Here is a 27,684-nt window from a genome sequence, read left to right on the forward strand (position 1 = left end):
GCCCACGGCAGCAGAGCTCAGCCTGCAGGAGGAGATCCAGAGGCTGCAGCAGGAGAAGGAGGAGCTGCAGGGGCAGTACCAGGCCAAGGTCCGGGACAATGAGCAGCTGAGCCACCTGAACCAGGAGCAGGAGGAGCGGCTGCTGGAGCTGGAGAAGGCTGTGCAGCGCTACAACGAGGAGTCTGCGGACAGGCAGCAGATCCTGGAGGACATGCAGAGTGACAAGGCCACCATCAGCAGGGCACTGAGCCAGAACCGGGATCTGAAGGAGCAGCTGGCTGAGCTGCAGAATGGGTTTGTCAAACTGGTATGCATCTTTTCCCACTGCTTCCCTCACTGGTGAAATCCTTTAGTAGTGTAGATGTAAAAAAACTGGCAGAAGCATTTATCCCTCTCTTGTCCTGTTATGCTATGGATTCTCTGTCTTCTAACACCATGCCAAGAGGTTCCCTGTAATTCCTTACTCCCTCTAGTGCTCTGGACAGGTGAAACCAATGTCTTTGTCCAGAGCAGTTTCCTTTTCCCTCTCCTCCCCTGGCAGTCAGGCTGTTTCTGTCCCTGATTATTCCTCCTGCCCTTTTAACTGGATACACATTTCCTGTATTTGCCCATGAGGAATTTCTCAGAAGTCTTTCTTGCTGCTGTCATTCTTGCCCATCCTGGAGCTGAATCCTTACTCTTCCTTTGCTTCTTTCAATATAACACCTTCCCCTTTGGGGCCCTGGCAGACTGACACATGGTCTGGCTGCTGATTATTTTCTTTAGTCCTTTCTGAACTTGCTTTTGAATGTCTGTGGCTCTGTTTGGGATATTCATACCACCCATCTGCTTGGGAGCTGACAAGGCTGCGTGATGTGCCAGGCCTCTTCTTGGCACTGTCCCAACACTGATTCCCCTGGCTCTTTCTTTGCTCTTCTCCCATCTTCTCATCCTTTCTTTAAGTTATTTACTGTCCTCAACAGTCAATATATGGCCTTTAATTACAGCCTAGAGTAACACCAGGGATGGCACCCCACTGTATCGGGAATGCACATGGTTTATTGAGAGCCTGTGTTTTATGGTGGCTGGGGCAGTTTCCTTCCACAGTGGTGTTTGTCTTGCAGACAAATGAAAACATGGAGGTTACAAGTGCCCTACAGTCAGAGCAACACGTAAAGAAGGAGCTGGCCAAGAAGCTTGGGCAGCTGCAGGAGAACCTGGGGGAGCTCAAAGAGACGGTGAGCACCAGCAGGGGGATGGCAGGGCCGGTGCAAGCTGCTGGCAACTTCCCAAACGTTGATGGAAGGATGGAAACGGGCATTGTAATGATCAAGCTGGGAGCCTTCCCCTGTCGTCTGCTGCCTGATGTGGGCAACCAGCATGTGGGGGCAGATGGTGGCTGCCTGCCTGGTTGGTGGCTTTGGGGCAATGTTGACAGCTTGGATCATGTTTCTGGCAGAAAGGGTTTGATGTGGTGGTTTGATCTTGTTCTCTCAGCTGGAGCTGAAGACACAGGAGGCCCGGGGCCTGCAGGAGCAGCGGGACCAGTGCTACAGCCACCTGCAGCAGTACACCCTGGCCTTCCAGCAGCTTGCAGCTGAGAAGGAGGAGCTGCACAAGCAGTACCTGCTCCAGACACAGCTCATGGACCGGCTACAGCACGAGGAGGTCCAGGGCAAGGTCACAGTGGAAATGCACCTGAAAGAGCTGCAGCAGACCAAGGTAACAGTAAAAGGGGGCAAGTGGAAAGATGGGAGGAAAAGTGAAATATTCAGTGAAAAGTCAGGTTGAGTTTTTGCAATCCGTGGGCTGTTCTGTCATTACACCCTGTGCCATACAGGTGAATGATGCTTGTCTGGAGCAGAAGCACTTTTTTTGTGTTGTCTGTATGTGATGCTACTATCTGAAGAATAGTGACTGTTTGCAGTCTGGCTTAAGTTTCAGTGATCTTCTGCTTCTCCCCTGCAGGAAAGTCTGGAAGCTGTAGCCAAGGAAAACAAAGAGCTGCAGGCCCAGATCAGCCAACTGGCAGCAGAAATGGATGGTAGGATTTTGCACCAACTGGAGGGTGAGTAGCTGCATCAGGGAGGAGGCAGAGCTGGGCTCTCTGGGGTATTGCCTCTTTGTTCACCTTCCTCCTTTTACAGAAGACGATGAAGCAATGAATGAAGAAATCCAAAAACCTTCATTTGTGATCCCAGAGAAATTTGAAAGCCATGAAGAAATGGTGAGTCTTAATGGGTATAAAAGCCTTTGGTTTTAGTTCTAAAGAAATGTCCGGAAAAGGACGTTTATCAGCTGTGATCCTACCAGCTGAGTGCAGTCATGAGGGGAGTTCCTTGTGCACAGCAGCAAGAAGCCAAGACTTCTGCAGCATCCTTGCAAAACAGGCTGGAAGTCTGGCAGTGGCTTGCCTTATGAAGGCAACTCAGCTGGCACAGCAGCTCCTTAATGGGGTTTTGATGATGACGTTCTCTTTAATTTGAAAGCAATTTGGAAATGGTGTCAAATATCTGCTAGATTTTTCTGCAAGTACAGTCACAATACTGCAGTCAAAGAGGTATCATGGGAGCCAGTATTTAACCTGCATGTTGGTACTGCTTGCAAATGAGAGAAGATACAGTAGCTGCTGCCTGGTTCAGTTCCAGGACAGTCACGCAGTACTTTGGTTTCATACCCATAAATAAAATGAGGCAAACTGTTACTCTGTCCTGAGATGCACCACTGACCCCGCTGAACACAGGGAAGCACTAATGTGCACACTCTGGAATTCTTCTTAGGTCACCTTTGTGACTTCTGCCATGTCCCAAGTGGAGCAGGAGAGACAAGGCCTGAGGCAGCAGCTGGCTGCTCAGAAGCAGCAGTGCAGGACCCTCCTGCAGCAGATCACAGCTCTCAGGCAGGAGCAGCAACATCACATCGCGCTGGATGGAGGTAAAACTTTGCCACAGTTTGGGGACAGTGTGACCATGAGCTGTGCCTGGGCCAGCTGGCTGTAGCTGCTCTGTACTGTGCATCCTGCCCTAGAGGGAACTATAATTTGCACACTTCCCCTCCAGGTTCCATTATGGATACTGTTCCAGTGGAGGTTCACGAGGCTTTGAAAACTGCCATGGACAAGCTACAGGTAAAGCAAAGGATCTCACGTTGTTTCAGCTCTGCTGCTCTGCTCAGCCAGACTTGGATCCAGTGTCAGACAAACACAGCACACAGATTGTAGGAGAATAAGTGGCAGATGTTCCATAATAAGAAGCTCCTTCCTAAAAAGCTCATCACAGCCTGTCTCAGCACAGGAAAGTTTGCAGCAGTAACTGCCCTCCCACCCCTAGAGGCTGTGGAGTGACCACACTGACCCGTGGTCTTTCCTAAAGAAATAGCTGAAAACAGACTCTTCACCCTGCTGGGGTGAAGCAGGTGGGTCTGCAGTCCAGGAACTGAGTATGACCAGAGCTGTGCTGCCCCAGCAATGAGAAGGTAAAAGACACCTTGTTTCATGCAGAGATGCCTTTTCACACCTTCTCTATTTCTGTTCCTCTTTAGCGTGAGATTGGAAACAAGCTGTAAAGGAGCAGGGTTTGTTCCCCAGGCTCAGACCAGTGTCAGGGGGGGTGTTGTCTTTAGCACAGGTGTTGTCTGTACGTGACTGACCCCAGTTTCTGTGTTCAGTTGCGTTTCACAGAGCTGATGCACGAGAAGGCTGATCTGAAGGAACGTCTGGAGGAGCTGGAGCACCGCTGCATCCAACTGTCTGGGGAAACAGACACCATTGGTATGTTCAGGCAGCACCAGCACAGGCTAAAGCTTGTTCACTGTGTTACATGTGGAGCAGAAGGTCCCCAACAGCTTTTGGAACTGGAGCCCTCCAACTACCAAGCAGTTCCTGTCTCCTACTGCTGCCTAACTGGGCTAGGTCTCCAATCCAGGGCTGGGTTTTCTGTATCCTCATGCCACATAACTCTGTGCTCACCATAAGACTTGTACCTCAGTCTTGCTGACACTCCTGACTCTTCTCTTGTCTTCCAGGGGAGTACATTGCACTGTACCAGAGTCAAAGGGCTATCCTCAAACAGAGGCACCAGGAGAAGGAGGAGTATATCAGCAGGTTGGCTCAGGATAAGGAAGAGATGAAGGCAAGGAATCTTTCCTGTGGTACTGCTCCAAGCAGGGCGGGCCCAGGGAGCACTTGCACAGTCCAAACCTTCACACACTGTTCCATTTGTGACAGGGGTAGGACTGCGAACTGCAGGGGTGTGTTTGGGTTGGGTCAACATTTCATGGGCTTTCCTTTCCTTTGGTGCAGATGAAACTACTGGAACTGCAGGATTTAGTGATGCGCCTGGTCAGGGAAAGAAATGAGTGGTACAGCAAGTACGTAGCAGCTGCTCAAAACCCGGAGCTGTTGGGCAGCCAGGCGGGAGCTGTGCTGCCAGCGGAGAGGCGCATCGAGCTCAACGCCACCGACGGAGAAGGTGAGCTACAGGACCAGCTCTGAGCATGGAATGGCCCTTGGAGTCGGTGTTGTGTGAGGATGGGAGGAGTTACCTGTCTGTGTTCCTTACAGGGTTACGAGAGGTGAATCTGTCAGAGGAGGCGGAACAAGAGGCTGCTGTTCTTCATCAATCCGGTTTCCCCCCTATCGACAGTAAAGCTGCTCAGCCAAACCAAGAGGACCCCACAGCAAAGCAGATAATGCAGCTTCTCAGAGAAATCCAGAACCCTCAGGAGAGGCTGGGCTCCCTGCCCGAAAACCCGTGCATTCCCTTCTTCTACCGTGCTGATGAGAACGATGAGGTCAAAATCATGGTAGTTTAAGTGGTGCTAAATCTGACTGACAGCAATTTTCCATGGGCCTGAAAGGACTTAAAACTGATTTGTATGTGCCCATACCTCTGCTCAGTGCCCTCGGTCAGAACAGATTCCTAAAGACATCAGTAAAGAGAGATTGCATCAGATGGAACTCAAGCATCAGACCTCATCTTCTCTTTCTCTTTTCTGTTACTTGGTGTGCTTGGAGTACAGGCAGACTCTTAACTCATCCTGGGAGGCAGCTGGTGCTGGCACATCACCTGGGCCAGGTCCAGGCTGAGGGGAAAGGAGTCCGTGATTTTGGGCAAAATGACTTAATCCCTTGTCCCAGACTCTGCTGCCACAGCCGTGACTGAGCCGCGGTTCAGATCCGTCACTAACGACTGTCATCAGCCTCGTTCCTTCCAGGGTTCCCAGAGTAACTAACTTGTTCTGGTTATGGACTCTTTGGACTCTTTAACAGGTTGGGTTTGTTTCATACTACGTATCTTAAACTCCCCCCTTCCTGCTGCAGCCTCTCTCTTGCACCTGTATTTGGGAACAGACTCGTCAGTCTCTGAGCCCCCAGCGAGCGGCTCCGGGGCAGCACCTCCAGCCCTGTGTGTTCTCATTGCCAGGGGAAGGGACTGAGGGGGGCTTTTGGTTACTTGACAAAGCTTTATGTGATTCTTGGGAGTGGGGTGGAAATGTAACTGCACTTTGAAGGATGATGTGTTTCACTTGTATGTGTCTGAAGGTTTTATTTATTTTAAGAAATGGGAGAAATAAGTAAAAGGAAACCACTTAATAAACATGCTTCGTTTTGAATTTCTGGACTCTTAGGGGTTCTAGTTCTCCATCCCTGAGCTTTCCTCTTCTCCCATTTTGGTAAGGAGAGCAGTAGAGGGGTGGAAACCAAGATCCTGTGGCCCAAGTTTCTGGGACATATCAGCACCTGGCACTGCCTTGAAGCCACAGCCCTGATTCTGAGGAGAAAACAAAACATGGAGGGAGGAGAGAGCTCCCTGAAGCAGGAGGAGAACAAATCTGGGTGTGGAAGTGGTGAAGAGAACTGCATCTGGATATCCTGCTACTGAATTTGCCTTCAGGCAAGAACTGCCTGTTCTTAGGAGGGCTGGTTTCAGCAATGGAGTTCTAAGGGAAAGCACAGGTGAGGTTTAAGGGACCTGATCAGCCCAGCTGTGTGATCAAACACGAGCCTGGGCTGGTGCCTGAAGCAGCACCCACCACCTTCCTGTTACCTGTGGAGATACAGAGGCAAGCACAGGAACAAAGAATCAATTTTTGTGTTTGTTCAACAGGAGAGAACATTTATTTCTTCATGTCCAAGCTGGTGAAGCTTTACACCAGCGTGACAAGAGAGCTTTTCTTCTACTGCCAGAGGCAGATTAAGTGGAGGTTGTTTTTTTTTTCAAATGGTCCATCTCAATATTTCCATATACAACTGAAAAAAGAGCACAGAGCACACTTAGTGCTTTCCTGTGATCCCCCAGGGGAAGATGGAAGCAGGTTTCTGAACTCCATTTGAATGGCAGGAGTGGTGTCAGTCTGTTATAGCACAAGTGACTGGGCTCCCCAGTTCCCAGCAGTGGGGGTGTGTACATACTGTATCTCTGTAAAATGCTGTATGTTCTTTGAAGAGAGACTAAGCCTGTTGCAGTGTTCATGCCTGCTCCAGCTATTCATAAATCTGTATCATAACTACTAGGGGAAGGGCTGTGATTTAATACAGAGCATTATTGTAAATGGAATAAATCTTCATTGGGTGTTTAGTACTGTGAAGGAGACAAGACCAGTGAAGGAGGTCTGTGGTCTGTTGCAGAGGTGACTTAATCCTGTTACAAATTTGCTTTCTGAATAAACTTATTCAGAGGGGCACTGACTAGATGTATTTCTTCTGCACAGATCACCTTGAAATTAGGCCAGAAAAAGGTAAGTGAAGAATGAATTCTTTATTGAAAGCACCTGCCCTGACAGTGACGAGCTTTCATGAATGTTTTCTGTAGCCAGACTGCTGAGAGGTTTCTCTTGGCTAACATTTCACATCCAGACCCCAGCTTCAGATTAATTTTTAACCTTTTTCCCTTCAAGAGCATTTCCCTGACCTCACCTTTGCTTGGAGTGAACCAAGAGCAGCAACTACTGTTCAGCTGCCACCCAACAGCTTTAAACTGGAGACACTGCACTGGCTCTGCACCTCTGATTTGAGAAGAAATGGAAAAATGCTTCTTAAAGGCCACAAGCACCAAACAACAGAAAATAGCTGCTACACTGGAACAAGGACACTTTGGATGAGGCTGGAGAGCAGGGGATAAGATTTATCCTGCCTGGGCAGGGTAGCTGGTATTCTCATCAGAACATACTTGACCCCTGACAATCAGATTAGAGGTTTCTAGTTTTTCAACATAAGGCTCTAATACTGACTTGAATAAATAAAGAATATTTTTGAAGGCAAAACTATGTAACAGCCCTGTGTGTAACACCAGGGATAGATGGACCAGGTCTAGTGAGGGGGTAAAAAAAAAAGGAGGACAGGGTAGGGCAAGGAATACCTATAGATGGAACAGTCAGGAAGGAATCACTAGAGATGGAGTCTTCTATTCACTCAACCCACATCAGTGGCTACTATGAATAAAATCTCGAAGGAGCTTTTCAAGAAGCAATCTGTGTGCAAAACTCCCACCTCCTGTATGTCCCACCCCTGAAGCACCTCCACAAATTTTCTCCTACAAAGGGATTTACCTTCTGCACCTGACAAGCTGTTTCACTCTACTGCAGCTCCTGGACACCACTGTTGCTGCAGATCTTCTCCACCTTCCCTATTAGTGACAGCACCTGCTTGCATGTACAGCTCGTTAAGCTCTATGGGATGAAAAGATTAGGTTATAATCAAACACAGCTTGAAAATCACCCAGAGAAAGAGAGATGGTTTTATTCTAGTCGTGGAGACCTTCATTATACAGAAATGAGAGTTTATTTCATCCAATAAACGAGAGTGACAGGTAGATCACAAACTGCATCACAGCTACTACCAGCACTGAGACAGTTCACCCACAAGTCTGGGGTAATACAATAACCCAACTGCACACAGCAGAGAATTTAACAATCAGCTCAAAAACTCAACATTGGGATTTGGTTAACTTTTTGGATGTCTTTGTGTATATATATATGTATATAGATATTCTTTTCCTACTTGAGTATTTCCTAAAATTCACATGGAAGCACAAATGGCTTTAAACACCTGGACATATATAGATTTTTCATCTTATATATATATTTATAGATATTTATAACAGTAAAGATATGTTTCTCATTACTACAATATACTTGTTTAACTCCTTTAAGCAGCTGGGAAGAAAAAAGAAAAGAAAAAAAAAAACAAACAAACCCCCCCCCCCCAAAAAACAGTTTCACTACAATCACATCTGATATGTGTGTGTCACAAATTACAAAGAAAACAAGCCATGTGTGAGATTCGAGTCAGACCATTCCAGGACAGAACAGCTAAGAGCAGGCAAAGAGTCTCAGAGGGAGCAGGACTACATGTCAAATGGTGGTTTTGGGCTCTCCGGGCGGGCGGGACTGGCCTTACCCGGCCGGCTGGAGGTTAAAGACAAGAAAAACAAAAGGGAGAGGGAAGGAAAAGGAGGAGAAGTAGTAAAACAATAGTTAAAATACAGAAAGGAACTGGCATCAGAACAATAGAGGATCCACAACAGAAATTAAGAGCAATAGCACTGAAACGAGAGAACTTCAACGTGAATCAGGCCTGGAGGAAAGCCTGGAACACAGGTGGCTCATTCAGCTCTGGTAGAGACATGACATCTGAGATGTACAGGGTTGATATATTTTTTTAATTCTCAAGTATTTTTTTTTTTTTAATACATGTAGCATGAAGAGTAAAAACCAAACCTTAAGATGAGTTGTGATCAACAACGGTTACAAGTTTCCCCAAACACGTACCATCCACATGCAAGAAAAAGGCTACGGAAGAAAGTCACCACAGTACCCCAAAAACACTGAAAGATGTGCTTATTCAAAGCAGAAATATTTTCAACAGAACATCACACAGCGAACTCCCTGAAACATTTGGCTGTCCGTGTGCAAGGGGGGAGCAGCGTGTCTATTCCCCTCGCCCCGCTGGGGTGTCAGGAAAGTCAGCCAAAAATGATGATGCAAGACAACTGCTGGCAAGAGCCAGTGTGTCCCCAGCAGGAATTCCCCAGCCCTGGGGAGCCGAGCAGGTCTGTGTGCTCCTGCACGCTGAGGTGTGTGCGCTATCTCAGACTTCACTCTAGCAGGACTAGATCCGTTCATTCCCCCCCTCCCTGCCTCACTTTGATAAAAGGTTGATTGCACTGTTCCCAACATGAAATTTTGCACCTTAGAAGTCAAACTAATACACAGGACATCTAATCTGTTCCTAACGGTGTCACGTGTTTCGACAGCATGGGTGTTTTTTTTTTCCCCCTAAGTCACGCCTTTGTCTTAACTACAAGAAAAGAAAACAGCTACAGATCAGTCCTGGGTGCTACAACTAAGTGGTGCAGGCAGGACACTTATCCAGGCTAGACCAGGCAGATGGAATTACTGGACGGACAGCCACCACTTGGACTTAAGGGTGTCCCTGTGGCTGATCTCTCCAAGGAGCCTGTGTACTTCAGGGATCCATGCCACTGAATGAAGGCTACTCTACGCTCACAAAGCAATACAGGACGCACGAGCGAAGACGAAGAGCTCGATCACTAGTGTTTTTTACAACACACTGGGAAGGGGGTGGCGGGAGGCAGAGATGTGGGATGGATGAGAGGAGTGACTGTGGCTGAGGAAGGGAGGGTGGGATGGGGAAGCCGCCGGCACGGCGCTCGTCGCCAGCTGTCTACAGCCTCAAGTTATAAATCTAAGAGGGACGGTTCAGCCGGTCGGATTATGGTGGGTCGAGTAGGTGAGGCGGGGCCCCTTCTGCTGTGAAAAAGCAGGAAACAAAAACAAGAGAACACACACTGTGGTTAGCAGGGCAGTCGCAGTCACGGTCACACGTGGTGCTTCTCCACCTCGCCGGAGCCAGCGAGAGAATCTGACGTGAGGCACAAACTCCACACGGGAGACGCACCAGGCCTCGCACTGGCCTTTCTGCACGGCACAGATCACCTGTAAAGCAATCCCCTGCACAGCCAGGTTTGCTTCCCCTCTGAAATTTGGAAGTGCAGAGATTTACTGCCAGTGAGTGCACCGGCTCCGGGATGAGTGTGGAGAAGCACAGACAACAGTGAGCTCCTGTATCAAGCACATGACGGTCACACAGCATGGATGGGGCCCTCTGAGACGTGCTGCTGGCAGAGGTTCTTGGCTGGTTTGGAGAAGCACCTTCTTCCCCTGCCCTTGAGGCTACTGCAAGCCTGAGATTCCCTGTTCTGGCACAGGAGACTGATATTGGATGTCAGGGCCAAGCTCACCATTTCAGTTTTCTAGTTCTGGCGCTCAGCAAATGCAGCTTCTACTTCAATAAAAGGAACTTTGGCTACTGCTACTCCCTTCTGTTCCAGCCCTTTTGCTGGTACTTCAGCTATGTAAATGGGCAGCAACTTAAGTGTTTGCCCTCTGTATGGATTAAGTGTTCTAGGCTCTCCTTCCTGTAAGGGACTGGGGGCAGAAAAAAGCCACAACAAAAAATACAAGACAACACCCCTGCCATGTCTCTCAGCTCATTACTTCAAATTACTTATTTACTTCAGGCTCAGAATGCAGGCTTTAAGAAGTCTATAAATAAACATGTGTTCTGTAAGACAGCGAGTCCAATCTGTGGTTTTCCTTTAAAGTGTGCTCCCTGCAGTGTCTGCAAACTTGATGGTGTTTCATTAAGATGGACTAAATTGTTCGGTACCAAGCCAGAGTAGTTTTAAGGTCCAAACTGCCTGAAATGCAAGGAGAAAATCCAACAGCATACAGATCAAATTGAAGGGAGCCCTTGCACTGATCATACAAGACCAGGTGTCCCAGAATTAAAGACTCAATTCTACACTGACAAGCTTTAATTTAGATTACAGAGAATCAATTGACTGCTGGAAATGAAGGCCCTCCCCTGACACTGGGGCTGAGAGGAGAGAGGGAAGAGCAGCAGAGCAGGAGGATGTTTGCACCAGTAGACAAGTCTTGTTTTGCACTGACTGCAAATCTATAATCACACTGGTACCAGAGGAGTTATACCCCTATAAATTGGGGCAAGTTCCATCATCTTAGCAAATGAACCAGAACAATTCTCCAGTCCTGTTTATTAAACCTCAGCAGAACCTATTGCTCCAGATCTATTAAGCCCCAGATCTCAAAACAATTACAACCACTTGTCCCTTGCCTTGGGAAATAATACATAAAAATAAAAAAGCTTCAGACAGTAAAGCCACTTTCAAATGTTATTTCCTTGACTGAAAATGTCAACGGGGACTGCAAGACCCCACTATCAGTATGGCAATCAAGTTACTGCTCCTGTACAGCAAATAACAATGGGATTGCTCTAATCCAGAAATTACAATCACCTTGGAAGGATGCTGAAATAATACTATTGCCCAGAAGTAAAAACTGCAATGGGATGTTACAGCTGGGGGATCTGTGACCCTGAGCTTAATGACATGTGGGATCTGTGCATTATCTCTAAGGGTGCTCACAGTGTAAGTGCAGCCACGCCAACCCTTTGATGGCTTTACTCTCACTGGAACAGCAACAGCACTTGAATTAAAACCTTACAGAACTTCAGCTCAAGCTTTAGTGAGACACTGTTGCATCATCATGTGTATTAGAAGGCATTTCTTGAGAAGGTTGAAGGACTGTTTGCATTTCAGGAGTTTGAACAGGCTGTGCTAAAAGCCTCTGTGGGTTTATGTGAAAAGGATGCTCAAAGTCACCAGATTATGTCGTGTTCTGGCAAGAGTGGCCACTTGAAGTACAAGTAATTTGGAGGTAGATGGGCTGCTTTTTCATAATGTACTAGGATTGATTTTTGCAGACACTTATTCCTCTCAGCACTCAAAGCATTTTAGAGGGAGGGGCTGGCAACTTTTTAAATTTACAGGTTTTGTTTCTCCTGAGGTTTTCTGGAGATGTTTGCAGAATCTGCCTGGTAAGGTTAGAAAAGGCTGAAAACTCTTTCCCAGCACTAAAAGGGACAGGGAAGTCTCTCAGGCAACATTTACCCCTGAAATGCTCCTTCAGTCTGACTTCATTGCTAGTCAAGCCTTTTTCTATCATTGAAAAGTCACTTTCTCAGGACAAGGAACAAAAGTTTTGCTCACAGGGAAGCCTATGACTGCCTCCAGTATATGAAAAGGAAGATCTGAGTCCTGGCAGGAGCCTAAGGAGATGAGTTACAGTGACTGTCACATTCTTTGGAGTCAGTCTTTCAGGGCCATACCCAGAGAGAACACTGAGCTAATCATGTCTAGGGACCATTGGGCTAATAGGGACTTCTGCTGATAAGGACTTAACAGAGGTGGTAAAACATTACATTTATTCCCTTGGACTGCAAAAGGTTTTGGGTGTAATTTTTTGGGTTGGTTGTTTGGGGGATTTTTTTTGGCGTTGTTTTTTTGTTTGTTTGTTTGTTTTTTTTCATTTTTATTTCCTTGGTGCTCTTTATGCCAGATCAAGAACAGAATGCCCCATAATGAGGTACAGACAACGGCAAGGCTCCTTCCCGAGGCTGTTCACCACGATGCACATTTCCAGGGCTGTCAGGGATGCCTGCAGTAGGCAGAGTTTTGGAGGACACTGCTGATTGCTCCGACACCTCTGCAGTGTGTCATCAGTGAGGAGGGCTGAGGGATGACGTCCTCAAAGATGCCAATCATGAGCAATCACTGCATCGGTTTGATGTGATGTGGCAGCTCTCAGCTCTAACTGCAGTTCTGTGCAGCAGTAACAGACACCATCTACTGCAAGATGTGACCCTCCCTGCCCTAGAACAGGGGCTTGAACTTCTGCTTGTCCTATTAAGGCAGGATTTCAGCACGTGCCTCTTGTCCCCAGTTCTCTCTGCCACAACCAGCAGCAAAGGGAGTCTGCAGGAGCTGCTGCTGCTCCACTCCTCTGTCACAAAACAGCCACAGAGAAAAGGAGAAGGAGCCCAAAAAACCCCACATCTGCCCTGTTCTGCCTTCTGTACCCCTTGTCAGTAAGGACTGGAGGTTCCCGAGGAAAAGACTCAGGAGAATTTGCTAATGTCCCTCTTCACACCCCCACTCAGCATTAACAGGGAGAGCTGTACACAGCACGTACACACACCTGCCCCAGCACCCTGCACTGAACCAGTAGAACCAGCAAAATGCAGGGAGAGAGAGGAAAGGAAAACAGGCAGGAGCTCAGGGCAGAGTGTTTGGGGGGGACACAGATCATTAAACCCTTCCTGTTGCAGGGGCAGGAGACAGAGGAGAGAAGGTAGTTTGAATAGAAGCAGAAGAGTAACCTAGAAGGTAAAGGGTCGAGGGGGGAACAAGCAAAGGGAGTTCACTTCTAACTGATGATGGGACACAAGGATAACAGGGAACATTCAATGTCGGAGTTACCCTGCACTCAGACATGGAAGTCCTGATATTAATGACCCAAACTCCTCTTGACTTCCACAAGCACTAGGGACACAGGGAGGATGGGAGTACTTCTCCAGCCAGACACTAGAATATAAGAAGAGGAGTCTGAACTAACAGCTCCCCAAGCCTCTGTCTTGATCCTAACACAGCTGACAGACCAAATCATACCAGGGTTTATTCAGCTGATCTCCCAGTCAGTGTGGATATAAGCCAAACGAAAGACACAGAGTTTGGATGATGCCAGAGCTCATTTCCCCATCCCACCTCCTCTACGTAGAAGCAGAGAAAGGGCCCTCTGGTGACCTTAAATCAGGTACTGAGGCTTTCCCAGCTCCTGCAGCTCAAGCAGCTGCTCTGTCTCTGATCAGCCAGTTTTTCTGTTCAAGACTCCTCCCTTTATGAGATCCTGGCAGAGGTGGTTCATTGGACAAGGGACTCTGTTACTAACACAAGAACTGGGCAGCAGAGGTGAGCTGCAGAGTGATGGAGGGTGGGGACACAACGGCTCATGCATTGCAGGGGGAGTGCAGAACGTACCGTGGCTGCCAGTCCTCAGGGGTCACTGATAGTGATTCTGAAAGACAACACGAAATCAACATGGCAGTTCAGACAGGGCAAGGCAGAGGCCACACAGACTGTCAGGAAGGTGGAACACACACATGTGCTTGCACAGACACACATCCACACGTCCCCCTCCAGAACACAGCATGAGTGTGCACTGCTGGGTGGGACTGCACACACACACACACTCACAGCCTCATCTCTGCACACATCCAGACCCAGTGGTGCACAGGGGTGTGTCAAAGCCCATCTATCTGTTCTCACACTCACCCACCAGGTCCCTCACACACCCAGGCTGACGTTCAGACCAGTGTTACACCTGTGTCTCAGCACCCACCAGCTGGGCACGGATAGCTGGGCTTGTCTCTCCCTGAGGATTCCTATTTTCTGCCCACATTAAATGCTAGAGTTCAAACAAACAGCTCAGGAAAGGGAGATAACCTGCAGTCCACAGCACTACCCAAAAAGACATGAAGGTAAAAGCTTACATTTTGAAGGTCATAAATCATGAGATCAGCTACTCCAACCTCTTGAATAATTTGAGTCATACATCTGTGTGAAGTTATTGCTCAAAGTGATGCTGACCCCTCACATCCTTTTCCTTAGATGTACCAAAAAATAGAGAACCCATTAATGCCTTCAACACATTTTTTCAACGGTTTAGTCATTCTCACTTAAACTTTATTATTTCTCCTTCAAGCTTGCCTAAGCTCTTTCATCTACAGTTTTTACCAAACTGTTTTAAAACTGAAGAGCCTAAATATCTGGAGGAATAATTTCACAGATTTCTTCCCCAGGTCAAATCCTGAACGCAGTCCTTCATTGCACACAGATTGGACCTTGGATGGTTTGTGACTTTCAACTCCCAAAATTATATATTTGGCAAAAAGGACTTCCACAGCAGACTGAATAAATGCTAAGTACAGAGGCAGGATGGCAAGCCTTGCTTTAAGTGTCCTTAATTATATGCAGGAAAACCTCTCTGTGCAAAAAAAAAAAATAAAAATTGACCATGTGGTGTTTATATGTGAAGATATGTGTCTATACACTTATGTTTATGAGAAAGGAGCAGAGTGACACTTGTGTAAGTTGATCATTCATAAAATCAGATGCTCAAACCAGAGGCACAAAACTGCCAAACTTCTAGGCAGGCATCAGTGTGCACACAAAGTACACCCAGCCACCACCACGCACTTGAGTTCACAACACCAAACCCCACAGCAAAGCCCACTCATCCCACACAAGAGCTTTGTTCCTCACACACACACACACATTACACAGCCTGGTTAGCGAGGGAAAGATGGGTATTAAAAAAGCAACAGTGGAGATGGCATTCGTTCACCCATGGCAGAAGGACCCGAGTCCAAGTGCTAGCAGGGAACATTCTTATTCTATATACAGGAGAGGAAGAGAAAGAGTCCCTTGTCATTGGAAATTCTCCGTTCATCAGTGAACTCAAATGACAAGCTGGTATCAGGATCCGGAGGAGTCTATGAACAACTGGAAGAATCAGAGAGGGGGATCAGAGAATGAGCATCACACTTCAACAGCTTCTGGAATTACATTCTCAACTCCAGATCAGGGCAGTCAGTAGCATGCAATCCAACCTACCATCTCTCCTTCTAAACCAAGGGGTTGCTCAGTTAAGCATGAAACACTTCCCTCCTCTGCTCTAGTGCTGTGCCCTACCTTCCCCTAAACCCTTCTACCTCAAGCAAAAGGCAGAAAAGCCATTAAGATAAGCTATGAAAGGTTTCTTCAAAAAAAAGGCCAATCAATTTGAGCCCATTTGGGGAATCCTATCACAATGGTCAGGTATATAGAATATTTTTCATGAGTGAAGAAATGAAACTGGGTGAAAGGAAGAAAATGGAGACAGAAAGAAGCATAAGTATACTGAAAACAAAGCCACAAAGAAATAGTACATGGAAAAGCAGGGTCACAAGGAGCAAGAGCCAAAATCTACAGTAGAAGCATGCTGACATCCAAAGGTGCCACCACAGTCTCTGGGGCAACACTGAGGGATGTGGGGACACGTTACTGTGGGAGCTGCATCAAGGTGCATAGGAAGGACTGGGACAGAGGCACCAAGAAAGTAAAACCATTTGCACACACCAGAGTCAGAAACTGGTCTATAAACCTGCCTGAACTCATCCACCTCTAGGCCAACTGCAGCCTGGCAGAGAACACCTCCCTCCAAACAGGCACCATGTATGAGCTGGGGCAAGATCAAATCCCCTCTGCCACACACCATCTCCACCCATTGGCAGGCTGGGTGTTTCCACAAAAAATGGCAAGGTTTCAGACCTGTGCCACCAGCACCCCCTGGAGAGGTGTTTTCCACAAGGGAAGTGTTCCCTCTGGCATGTCACTGGGGAGTTTCTGGTTATGTTTCTTCTTTACATTACAATTACCTTCTCTTCCTCAAGGGAGACTCAGTACCCAACATAAAAGCATTCCTGGTTCCAGACTGCTTCCTAAGTCCTGTTCAGGAACACGTGCTCAGCTGCACAGGGGATAATCCCTTATTGCTATGTTGAAGTGTGTCTGAAGTAACTGAACAGGAAAGGAAATGAGTTTTCTAATGGGAAAGCAAAGCTGTGTGATTTGAACCCTCTAGACTGGAAAATGTTCCAGTTGATTACAGAAGCAACACGATTGCCTAAGAATTAATTTCCCTGCCAGTGATACTGTGACAGTCTCGTAGCCAAAAAGCAACTCAAGAGCTTTGATGAAGGTCTTCCAACTCACCTTGAAGAACTCTGGGCCAGGAGAAAAGGGGCAACTTCAGACTTTGGGAGCCCTACACAGAGGGGAATGTCACTTCAGTCCTGTGATTTATCTGGTGACCACAGGCATTGGTACAATTGCTTTAAAGCCCTCAGGTACAAGGTTCTCTCCCCCATTTTTACAGAGAGAAGCAGCTGCCCCTCCGTTTCTGAAAGCTGCCTTGGCATTGCCTTATCTGTACAATGAAATGTCAATAGAAAACAATGCTCCTGCCTCTGGACCCAATTGAAATATCCAAAGGCTGTACCCACACCATGCACTCCATTCTCCTCCCATGGCCCAGGCAGGCCAAGTGCTGCCAAGGCTCCTTCTCAAAACCAGAACATATCCCACCTGCGAGGAGCAGCATGCCAGGACTTACCTGGGAACACCAGGAGGAGCACGATTAGGCCGAGAAGGAACCTGAGGTGGGGGCCCGAAGGGATCAGGAGAGGCACCTGGCCTGGAGGGCACAGGGGGGGCACCACCCAGCGTGGACCCACCAGCAGGAGGTGGCCCAGGAGCTGGTCCGCGAGACCCAGGTCTGGCGGGCGGCACTGCCGGAGCTCTCCTCTGAGGAGTGGGGCTGGACGTGGGAGACCTGGAAAACAAGCAGAGGCATCCAACTGCAACAACAGCCCTGGGATCCCTCTGCCCTGTCAGGTCCCCACACGCTGCCTTCAGTGTTCCCTCTTTAGTGTCACATCACTTCACATCCCCCCTTTTGTCTCTCAGGGGCCCAGCCAGGCTCCAGGCTGCCTCCAAAGCTACGTCAACCCCATCCAACCTGAGGGTTTAGAACATTCCAACACCTCTGCAAAGACACAGCAGCCCTACACAGCCCTAGGAGCCTCCCAGCAGGAATACCCAGAGCTCTTCATCCACAGGGAGAAGAGGGGAAGAGGAGGACTCCCTGTCTCAGCAGGAGGCTCTGAAGAGGCGTCAGGCAGGGCTGCGGGGCTCTCCCCCTGAGCCTCAGGTACCTGCGTCCGGACGGTACGCTCTGCACCTGCAGCCAGGAGTCGTCCACCGGTGGGGGCATGGGGGTGCTGATGGTGCTGGTGTTGATGTCCCCGATGATGTTGAGGGCCTCCTTCAGGGCGTGGTACATGCGCAGCATCTCGTCGCGGCGCTGGGCCTGCTCCGCCGACTCCTCCATCAGCGTGTTTTGGTCGCCACACGAGTACAGGTTCGCCAGCAACTCCGAGTGGATGAAGTCCTTGGTCTGTAAACGAGCACAGAGAGGGAATCAGTTTCCACCATTTCCCCCTGAACACTCCTAACTAACTAATTCTGTCCCCACCTCTTCCTCCTTCCCGTTTTTCTTCATTCTTCCTCTCCCTCCCTATGTTTCCCCTCCCCGTCTCTCTCTCCACTGACCCCAGTGTGATAAGTACATTGTTTATCATGAGGTGCATGATTGTCTTCGGCATGAGGTCTCTGATGGTTTTGTTGACAATTGCCATGTAGGAATCCACCAGGTTCCTGATCGTTTCCACTTGTCTCTCCAGCTGAGGGTCCATGGAGTGCATGAAACTGTCTCCTCCATTCTCCTCTGCCTCACTGGCCTGCAGAGAAAAGGAGAAACAGATTGGTTCTTCAAATGTAACACAGAATTAGCTTTTCATGAGAGCTGAGAGAAGAATAGAAGGGAACAGGCAGGAAGCACATGCAATAAATAAAGCTTATTTAAACTTAGATTTTGAGCTGTGATTTTCAATTCACAGCTCAGTTTGTACAGACTTCTCCAGCTCAGATTTGAGGAGCTTTAACAATAAAGCTGCTCTTTTAGTAGAAAGTTATTAAACAAAGGTGAAAAGCAACAGGGAGCCCTGACCAGCATCCACAGGTTATGGCTCTAGTGCATACTCAAAGCTGTGTTATTACTTTTAAAGCTCACAGTTTCTTGAAAGGTTCTTCATCTGAGCTGGGTTTTCCATGCCCAGCTTCAGTTAAGACCCAAGAATCACTCAGCATAAATTAAGCCTCACAGGCTCTCTCACACGTTGCATCTTTATCCTCATTATACAGATGAGAAAACAGATACAGAGAAGTGAAGTAACTGCCCATCTCAGCTGACCACAATAACCTAGAAAACTGTCCCGATCACTTCAACTGTAAGTCCTGCACTGCGAATTACAATCGGCTTTTCTTTCACACCAAGCAGATGAATCTCTTCCTGTCTGCCTGAAACACATTGTTTATTCTGTAAGGCAAAACCTGGACTGTGCTGTTTGACAGCGAGCAGTCGCCAGGGCGCATCCATCGGGGATCGATTTCAAAGCATCCAAGGGTGAAAGACTGCTGCCTTCCTCAGTGTTTATTTAAAAACCCCCTTGATTGTATAATGAAATATCTTTGTTTTAAACCACCCTAGTCTGAACAATCTGCAGCCACGTAGGAAATGGCTTCTCTTTTGTTTTGGGGACCAAAATATGAGGGAAAGGGCAAATCCTTTTGTTCATTTGAGCTTTTCCTGAGAAGAGCTTACATAATGAAGGAATGCAAGGTCTCAGTGTGAAACAAAGTAAAGGAAGTGGATGTCAAGCAGGACAACTTAAAAAAAAAAAAAAAGAGGGTAAAAAAACCCCCAAAAATAAGCTTGCACCAAGATTCAGAAGTCATACAAAAAGGGAGGAATAAAAAGGAAAAAGGAAAACTCAAACCAAGAACTGAAACAGACAGCAGGAATCCAGCAGAGGGTACAAAGAGGGAGAAGAAGCAAATGCCTCTCAGGAAATGGTGACAAAAGGAGAAAAAAAAAATGAGAGAACTATCTGGTGAGAGCCCCAGGGGGCAACACAGGCAGAGAGGGTCAGACTTACTTTGTCCTTGTCCTGGCAGGCCAGTTTGAGCATACGTGGAAAAAATTAAAACAAAAAGGGACAAAAAATAAAAGATGACTTTTAGTTGGTCTCAGAATTTGGTGAAGATCCCATAATAGCACTGACAAGCAAAAGACCGATCCCACTAAAAATACATCAATACCTCTACTACCCTGGAAGAGGAACAAGTGAACTGTTTAGCTAAACTGAAAATCAAAATGGGATGTTCTGTAAAGGAAACCATATTGTTATCAACAAAGGGCAATTTACTTACCTGCAATGTCTACCTGTCATTCTTTACATGGGGTTTTGGGACAGGGATCAGTGTTCCCATGTCAAGCCCCCTCACTTGCACACCAATAGGTGGCACATGGCCACTGTGGTTAAGAGGCTCAGTTTGGTTCAAAGTCAATCTGAAGTCATGTTACTTAAGGTCCAGTTCCTAATCCTCTTTTTTTAAGATCATATCAGTTTGTTAGGAAGTGCTTTAAGGCAAAACTCAACAATATTCAAGTGTAAAAGGAAAGGTGATGCAAGAAACCTATCAGAAGCAACAAATACAAACAGAAAAACAATTATCACTTTTCTAATGGGAAAACTATTTATAGCAGCTTCCTCTCATGCAGGAACAGGAAAGGCTTTGAACAGAAACAAATACCACAATTGTCTAGAACATACTTTTAAAGCAGAGCAAAATGCTGACAGCAAGTGCTGTGGGACAAGGGAAAGACAAGAGATAAGAGTTCTTGCCAAAGTAGCATAATTAGGGTATCTACCAAGCAAAAGAAAAATTCTAGAAATATCCCTTCCTAATTGGTTGGAGGAAGGAATGGGAGAACTACTACTAAGCCAGGAAGTTCCTAACAAGGCTGTACAGTAAGTGTTACCAAAAGGGAATGGTGCCTTTGCTCAGTAGATACATATCACTTAGTACTCAGGAAGTTAAATGTCACCCTAATATTGGGAATTTAATGCCCACAAAACAAGACAGCTAGAGGGGTTTATCAATACAGACTTTTCCTACTTTATGCCAAGCTTCCTTAAAGGAAGCACCAGGACATACCCAAAAGTTTTTTTTGTTCTAAAAGATTCTCAGCTCAGGAAAAAAAAAAATAAAACCTCCACAGACTTATTTTTAACACAGGGAATGCAGCTATCCTTCTTAAGATACATGCTGTGCTCCTCCCCATCCCATTATTGTGGCTGGAACTTACCCCAACACGCTCTGGGTACACTCCTGCACGAAGGAAGGAGGCTTTCCAGCTATCCACCTCCTCCTGGGTCTCACAGGCCAGCTCCAGCTGCCGGTAGTCCTTGTAAACATTCCTGAAAGACACACCTTTTATTATTCCCTAGTGCAACTCAGAGGTTTGCCCATATTTGACAAAGAGAATCAATGAGCAGGGAATCCTCCTGTCATTTTAAGACAGAGACACTCAGCCCCTTGTCAGGATCCTCATGATGACCCTGCAAAAGGGAAAGGGAATTAATTTTTTTGAGCTGGTTTGACGGCCCCCAAATCAGTTGTGTGTTTCAACAGGGCCTGAAAGAGTTGCCCTTTTCAATCCTGTTCACTGCTGGACTTCTCCAGTCATCCTGGGTCCTTTGTCTCCTGTGCCTTTCCCTAGGCACTCACCAAGAACACTGTGATTATAAACATATACCCCAGACCCAGGTAACCACACCAAAAAGCTGAAGGGTATAGTCACACCACAAGCCATGAACTGGCAAAAAAATGGTTTATATTCAAGACTCTTAAAGAAGCCCCCCCATCTCCTCCAAAAATTACTGTCCTGAAAGGATACACACATTTTTCCTGGACAGACACCCAAACACACTCATCCCTACTCTCTCCTATCTAATATTACATAAATCCTGCCCCTGGTTTCAGCAGGGATGGGATGTGTCAAGATGGGAGCATACCTCTGTTCAGTGTTGAAGAGAGCAAAGATGTGCTTGCTAGACATGAACCCCTTCTCCACATCTCGCAGTTTCAGGTTATCCACTGGTAACATGTACTTCTTCTCCTTCTCCTGAAAAGGGAATTGGTAACAAGTCACTTACTGCTCCAGAAAAGCCTCTACTCTGACAGAAGCATCAGCCCACAGCCTCCATATCATCCTCAAAGCCAGGTCCTCTGTTCCCTAAAGTCTGTGGGAGAAGGGGACCTCATACTCTGAATGATTAGAAGCTCAAAAAATGGGCAGTTTACCATTGGTGAATGGCAAAAAACTGAAATTCAGTGCCCAGACTGAGACAGCTTCAAGCATCCTGTGTTTCAGAGGAAATGCACCCACAACTCTCCAGCCCTCTCTAGCTAAACTGAGAACAAGGCATCCAAACACTAACCTTTATTTTTGACCCTAGATATCATCTTCATTTAAAAAAAAAAAACAAAAACCCAACAAACAAACAAACAAAACCCCCCACAACACAAAATAAACAAAAAACCAAACCAACAACCCACACACACTCAAAACCAACCAACCAACAAAAAAAAAAAAAAATCACAAAAAACCTTCCAAAAAACCCCAACCAAAATTCGACCTAAATTTTTACATTTGCATTCAGAAAGCAAGTCAGAAATCATTCTTTCTTATTAGTCTCAAATCTGGATCTACAGCAAATTAATGGGAGTTTGATTTAAAGCCCACATTTGGAGCATCCTGTTCCAGCTGGGAATTATACCCCAACACAACAAGAGAGGGAGCTCTCACACTGGTCTCCAAAAGGCAGAATGCAGCTATCCAAGACTAAAACAAAAACAAAGCACACTTCTGTGTGCAAGCAAGCATGTGTGACTGTCCCCTTGTGAGATCTGGTGTGTTTGTAGACCTTTCTTGGCAGGAAAAAACAAAACATGATCGCTCTCAGGGGAAACAAGAATGGAAAACAAAGATGGTCACAGAACAGAGATCCTGAAGAGCTGTCCAGGAAGGACAGGCAGGGCAGAGCAGCAGGCAAAGGTGACAGAGCTGCTGAGCTCAAACACCCAGAGAATGGCAAGTCCAGCCTAACATCTTCTTAAGCTTTAGTTAAACTGACTTGAGATTGTTAAGGATACCAGCACTTCACAGTTCAGAGATACCCCAAAGATCAAACTATATACCAACGCATTACAAAATGTGTGCAACGAGAATATCCCAAAAACCAGTGGCCAGAAAATAGAAGAGATCACTTGGGCAGCTGCCAGACTTTCAGACATGCCAGGCTATGAAAGCAGGAGAGCTCTTCCAAGCAAATTTCCCTGGGCTTTTTAACACTACTGATCAGTTCTGATTAGATGTGGGCACAAGTTTCTGATTGCACACATCCTGCTGTCAGCCAGGTGCTGGTCTCTGAGCCACACAGACCAACTTCAGGTTCTGCAAGCCACAAACAGCTTCCCGCTTTCTATTACTCTGGGTTATTTCTGTGCTGATTTAGGCTGAACTAGTGACCTAGAAGTGAAGTAAACCAACTGCTGAGTCCCTGGGCAAGCCAGACCAGCCCCACTGCAGTCTCACTTAACTGGACCTCCCTGAATTCATCCCACAGTCTCTGGGCTAGTAAAAAAAAAAAAAAAAAAAAAGAGAGAGAAAAAAATTGATGTTAAAACTGACTGAGAAAAATCTTCTGCATCAGAACCACAGAATTCCATAGAAATTTCGCAATGGTGTCATTCTTCAGGAAAAGAAGTCAAAAGTTAAGGGAATTCCGTGTCCCAGATATGGAAACAACACACTCTTTGCCAGAGTTTCAACTTTCACCCCTTCCAAGCTCTCACATAAATGCTGCCACGTGACCAGGACAACACTATCTCCACATGCTGATCTTTCCATGAGGAAAGACACAAATATCTGTCTGCCAGCACAAAAATATCAGTCCTCGACTCAGAGGCAGCAAGAGCAATCAAATGGAGGACACTGGCACAAGAAGCCACAAAGGCAGACACGCTGCAACGAGCCCCTGCAGCTCCCCATCTCCCCACACACCTCCCCCTTCCCAGTCCCCCTCCTCAGCCTTTCCAGCTTCTCAGTTTTCAACCCAGCCTGTTTTATATCAACACTCTGACTTCATTTCCTGAATGTAGAGACAGGAAAGTGTGGAACGAGCTGCCAAGGGCTGAGCCTCTCAAAACTTTGGCTGAGCCCTCTGCCCATATGTTAGCAATCTGGCAGTATGTGCTATGGCTGAGCAGCATCCTGGCCAAGAGGGGAAAAGGGCTTCTCTCTCTCTAGCTTTCCAGACTTGGAATGGGGGGGGAGGAGAGGGAAGAGCCAGCACATACCAAAATGGGAAAGCAGCTTGTGAAATACTATATTCAAATGTCTGATCTCTGAAACCGTCTGATCCCAAGAGGTTTATGTTGCTCGTATCTCCCCTCATTGATAAGAAAAGGGGGAGAAAAAAAAAATCAGGTAAAACTCTCCCTCAGCAGCAGAGTATGTGTTATGTAAAATGTGCTTGTTGGCTGTGGGTTAATCTGCAGAGCCATGAGGCCAGGGAGAGGTGGTGGAGTGGCAGAAGCCCCCAGAGTGTACAAAGCAGAAGATGGTGCTCAGTGTTGGCTGGGGAATGTTGTAGTTAACAGGGTTAACCACCCCTCCTCAGGGCTGCTCCCAACGGGAGTCACACTACCTGCATGGAGACCTGCAGGAAGAGATGGCTGCGAGCTCCTTGCACAGGCAGGATAACTGCCAGAGGATTATTCCCCCGCCCCCGGCACAGTGCAGATCCAGCCATATGGCTCTGTGCTTTGCATCCATCAGAGAAAGAAAATACACTTCTTTTCCAGGAAGCTGACCAGGATCCATCAGCCATTCCGACCGTGGGGTGGAAAGCACAATAACTGGAGGAAAAAAGGGGATGCTGCAGTTGCAGCCTGATATTCCAATGTCCTTATTGGTGCTGCACATCTCCTTATGGTGGCTCAATCCTAGAGATGGGTTTTGGCCAGGTGCAGCAATGGTTTGCACTATCACCTGAATTATTTGTTGCTACCCTGTAGGCAATAACCCACAAGAAGTTCACAGAATCCAGCAGGCAGCAAGCCAGCCTGACTCCAAGCATTCCCTCCATTCGCCTGGGCTGCCTCAGCAGCAAGGTAAATTTTCCTGCTCTTGGATACATGTGAAACGAAGCCAACAGATGCATGTGTGGGCTCCCCTAAGGTTGGAAATTGGCACTCACAGCACAAGAAAGCAATTGGCAGAATTATTAGGTCTCAGTTTGCATTTGGAGCACAAATAAGCTAATTAAAGGTTTCCCTGTAGCTGTTATGACAAACACCTTCTTCTGCACAGAGATGAGGGTCTGTGGATATGGGAGAAGGCACTGCCATCGTTTTAATTGGGGGCTGTGTGAAATTAGGAGAAATTCATCTTGCTTAAACCTCTTAATCTCCTTTCCTTCTTGTAAGATGTAAAGCACTACGGGTAAACAAACCTGCCCCAGGGATGACTGGAGTTTCAGTCAAATCATTTGTGTCAAACACAGGCACAGCATTTTGGGAACTCCAGTAATAAAACTCTACTCAAACGGAGAAACATCAACATCATAATTTATAATAGGCATTAGCATAATAATTTATAATAAACACATGGCATGAATACATGCACACTAAAAGATTATAAGGAAGGAGTCTCTGAAAAACAGTCTGGAATACCTGAAAGCAAGTTAGCTGAGCATTTCAAGCTGAACCACCACTTCACCCCCCCTAAGCAAGATGTTACCAACCACCTTCTACTTCTTGCCTTAGCAAAGCAGAAGAGCTGAATTTCTGAGCTGTGATTCTTCCAGGAAGCCCTGGTCATCCCACTACATACACACATCTTGAGACCAGCTTTCCCAGACACAGCCCACCTGTGGCACTTTTACCCTCAGAGCATAATTTACGGGACACTGATCACTCCTCCAAGCTGCAGACCAGCTGTAATGGCTTGTTTACATCAGAACGCTGCCTTGGTTTAACTTAAACAACACATCCTAAGATTTTAAGCTGATTTAAGTTCAAAAGCTCTGGAGACACTAGACCTGGACTCGTGTGATTAACCACAGCTGTTACTTGGCTTAGTAATCACAGCAATAGTAATTAACTCACCTGCATAAAAGTAAAGCCTTTCAGGTACATCAGCTGAAATAATGTACAGTTTGAAACCTGCAGCTAACTGCAAGCCTAGGAAGCCATCAGAAGGTTTACGAGAAAGCACAGGCAGAAACTGAGTAGCTTAAGAGAGACCACAGTGCCCAAAACTGGACTGTCGTGACCTCTCTAAGGTCAGGGCAATGCCCACCAGCCTTCACAAAGGACAACCAGGCATTTCTTCCCACACCTGTCCCTGTGCCAGGGCAGGGATGAACCAGCCCTGAGTACTGGACTTACTTTGCTAAGGTAAAGCACAACACACACACAAAGCATTGCACACCTCCAGGAGTGGGTTGTTTACCCTTCCCCAGTGCAGGGTTGGAGCCAGAGTGGGAGTTCACTGCCCTGACCTTAGAGAGGTCACGACAGTCCAGTTTTGGGCACTGTGGTCTCTCTTAAGCTACTCAGTTTCTGCCCATGCTTTCTCATAAACCCTCTGATGGCTTCCTAGGCTTGCACTTGGCTGCAGGTTTCAATCTGCACGTTATTTCAGCTGACATACATAAAAGCCTTTACTTCTGCGCAGGTGAGTGTTCACATTTTCAGCCACTGATCTTAACCATCCACACAAGAGAAGGCATCCTGGAAGGGAGAACACGGGGTGTGCATAAAGCCCTCTTTATCCCTGCAGCACAAGGAGAGCGAGCAAACCACACGGGCTGGGACTAACATCTGGAATCGTTACGTGGGAGCCGAGAGGCACAGAAAGCGACAGCATTCCTCAAGTTTCCATGCGGGGTAGGGAACCTTCCTTTCCCCCGCGCAACCCCATCCGTCAACCCCTGCTTCCTGCCAAACTCCGGCCTTCCCGGCAGCCAGCAAGCTCCTCCCTCGAGTCTAGTTAGCTTTCCACTGCCACGTCAAGTGAGGCAGAAGGACAGAAGGGAAGCAAGAAGGGAGGGAGCGAAAACCAGAAGAGGGAGGGAGGCTCAGCAATGCCAGGGCGTAGTGGGGGGAGAAAGAGGGGATGTGGATTGCTCCTGCAGCAGCCAGAGGTGAGCTGCAAAGGCAACTGGCCAAGGTTGCCTCCTGAAACCCTGTCAAAGGACCTTTTGGAGAACTTGGAAGCAAGGGCTGGTCCTGTTTGAGCTTTGCTCTGGACCCGCTGGTCTACAGGACAGAAGGAGATGAGGGGCCTGAGGATCCTCCCACACAGCTCCAGGGGGAAGAAAAGGAGTTGAATGAAGCAACAAGTTCTGCACACCTGGGTGACAGCCAAGACTTCACAGCATTTCCTTCTCAAACTGCAGTAATTGATCTTTACTTTTTTTTTTTCCTTTTTCCAAAAAGGTGCAGCATACCCCAGGTAGAAGCCAGGTACGAGCCCGACAGCAGCACTGGAAGAGGAAGGCGCTTGGAAGCTTGCTCCAAATTGGAAACATGCAGAAAGCAACATTTCTTCTCCCCAGCTGCCAGAGGAGGATGTTTTTCCAATCAGGACTTGGACTTTCTTTCACCCCCATCTCTGCCCCGCACAACCCCATCCCAAAAGCAGGGAGGGGAAAGGACTAATGAGCTGCTGATAGCCGGAGAGCAGATCCAGAGGCTCCACTCCGTCTGCCCAGTGTTCAGACTACCTGTTCAGGACTACGAGATTGTACAGTAGTCTGCACATTGGTTAGGCTGTGCTGGGATACACCACACACTGCCAGTGCTGCACGGGGACGGCAACACCTGCACGGCAGAGGGACATGCTTGGAGAGGGTGGGCTGTGGGGTCGCTGCATGCAGAGGTCACTCAGCCCTCAGCCCGGGAGGGAATAACCCTTTGGAGCCGTGCCTGATCATCACTTTTACCTGCCTGTTCACCAGCCTACTCACAAACTCCTTATTTCTTTCCATCTCTCTCATCCCATTCCTATTTCTTTCAGCTTCATGTGCTTGTCCCAGGGGTAGCTCTGTTCAGGATGGCTTGTGTTTCACACGCTAAACTCTGCCATAAAATGCTGAAATAGACACACGGGCCTGTCAGAGTTACAACCATGCTGGGCTTTGCTACCTGAGAAGGCAGGATCAGGCACAGAAAGGTGACTGGAGAAAGG

General features: G+C 47.3%; 2 protein-coding genes across 17 annotated transcripts in view; one reads left to right on the top strand and one right to left on the bottom strand.

Annotated features, from left to right (window-relative positions):
• The window catches only part of GOLGA2 (golgin A2), a 20,391-nt gene extending 14,791 nt beyond the window's left edge, over nucleotides 1–5,600 (top strand). Inside the window, 10 exon segments of the mRNA XM_017810079.1 lie at nucleotides 1,104–1,217; nucleotides 1,477–1,701; nucleotides 1,948–2,047; nucleotides 2,127–2,206; nucleotides 2,760–2,913; nucleotides 3,039–3,106; nucleotides 3,646–3,748; nucleotides 4,003–4,109; nucleotides 4,280–4,448; nucleotides 4,541–5,600. Coding sequence (XP_017665568.1) covers nucleotides 1,104–1,217; nucleotides 1,477–1,701; nucleotides 1,948–2,047; nucleotides 2,127–2,206; nucleotides 2,760–2,913; nucleotides 3,039–3,106; nucleotides 3,646–3,748; nucleotides 4,003–4,109; nucleotides 4,280–4,448; nucleotides 4,541–4,791 — 1,371 coding nt within the window. The 3' untranslated portion in view covers nucleotides 4,792–5,600.
• A 2,088-nt stretch (nucleotides 5,601–7,688) lies between these two features.
• DNM1 (dynamin 1) overlaps nucleotides 7,689–27,684 on the bottom strand; it is a 66,761-nt gene continuing 46,765 nt past the window's right edge. For 4 of the 16 annotated variants that reach the window (XM_017810087.1, XM_017810081.1, XM_017810086.1 and 1 more), the window contains 7 exons: nucleotides 21,440–21,549; nucleotides 20,731–20,842; nucleotides 19,517–19,528; nucleotides 18,089–18,259; nucleotides 17,675–17,916; nucleotides 17,074–17,292; nucleotides 7,698–9,750 (listed from right to left, as the gene is read on the bottom strand). In XM_017810087.1, coding sequence (XP_017665576.1) covers nucleotides 9,678–9,750; nucleotides 17,074–17,292; nucleotides 17,675–17,916; nucleotides 18,089–18,259; nucleotides 19,517–19,528; nucleotides 20,731–20,842; nucleotides 21,440–21,549 — 939 coding nt within the window. In that variant the 3' untranslated portion in view covers nucleotides 7,698–9,677. Of the gene's footprint in view, nucleotides 9,751–13,898; nucleotides 13,936–15,264; nucleotides 15,423–16,673; nucleotides 16,726–17,073; nucleotides 17,293–17,674; nucleotides 17,917–18,088; nucleotides 18,260–19,516; nucleotides 19,529–20,730; nucleotides 20,843–21,439; nucleotides 21,550–27,684 lie in introns of all 16 variants that reach the window. The other 12 variants (XM_017810090.1, XM_017810088.1, XM_017810085.1 and 9 more) reach the window with 10 other exon arrangements.

This window comes from Lepidothrix coronata, unplaced genomic scaffold (genome assembly GCF_001604755.1).
Source record: "Lepidothrix coronata isolate B3197 unplaced genomic scaffold, Lepidothrix_coronata-1.0 Scaffold28, whole genome shotgun sequence".
NCBI classification, from domain to species: Eukaryota; Metazoa; Chordata; class Aves; order Passeriformes; family Pipridae; genus Lepidothrix; species Lepidothrix coronata.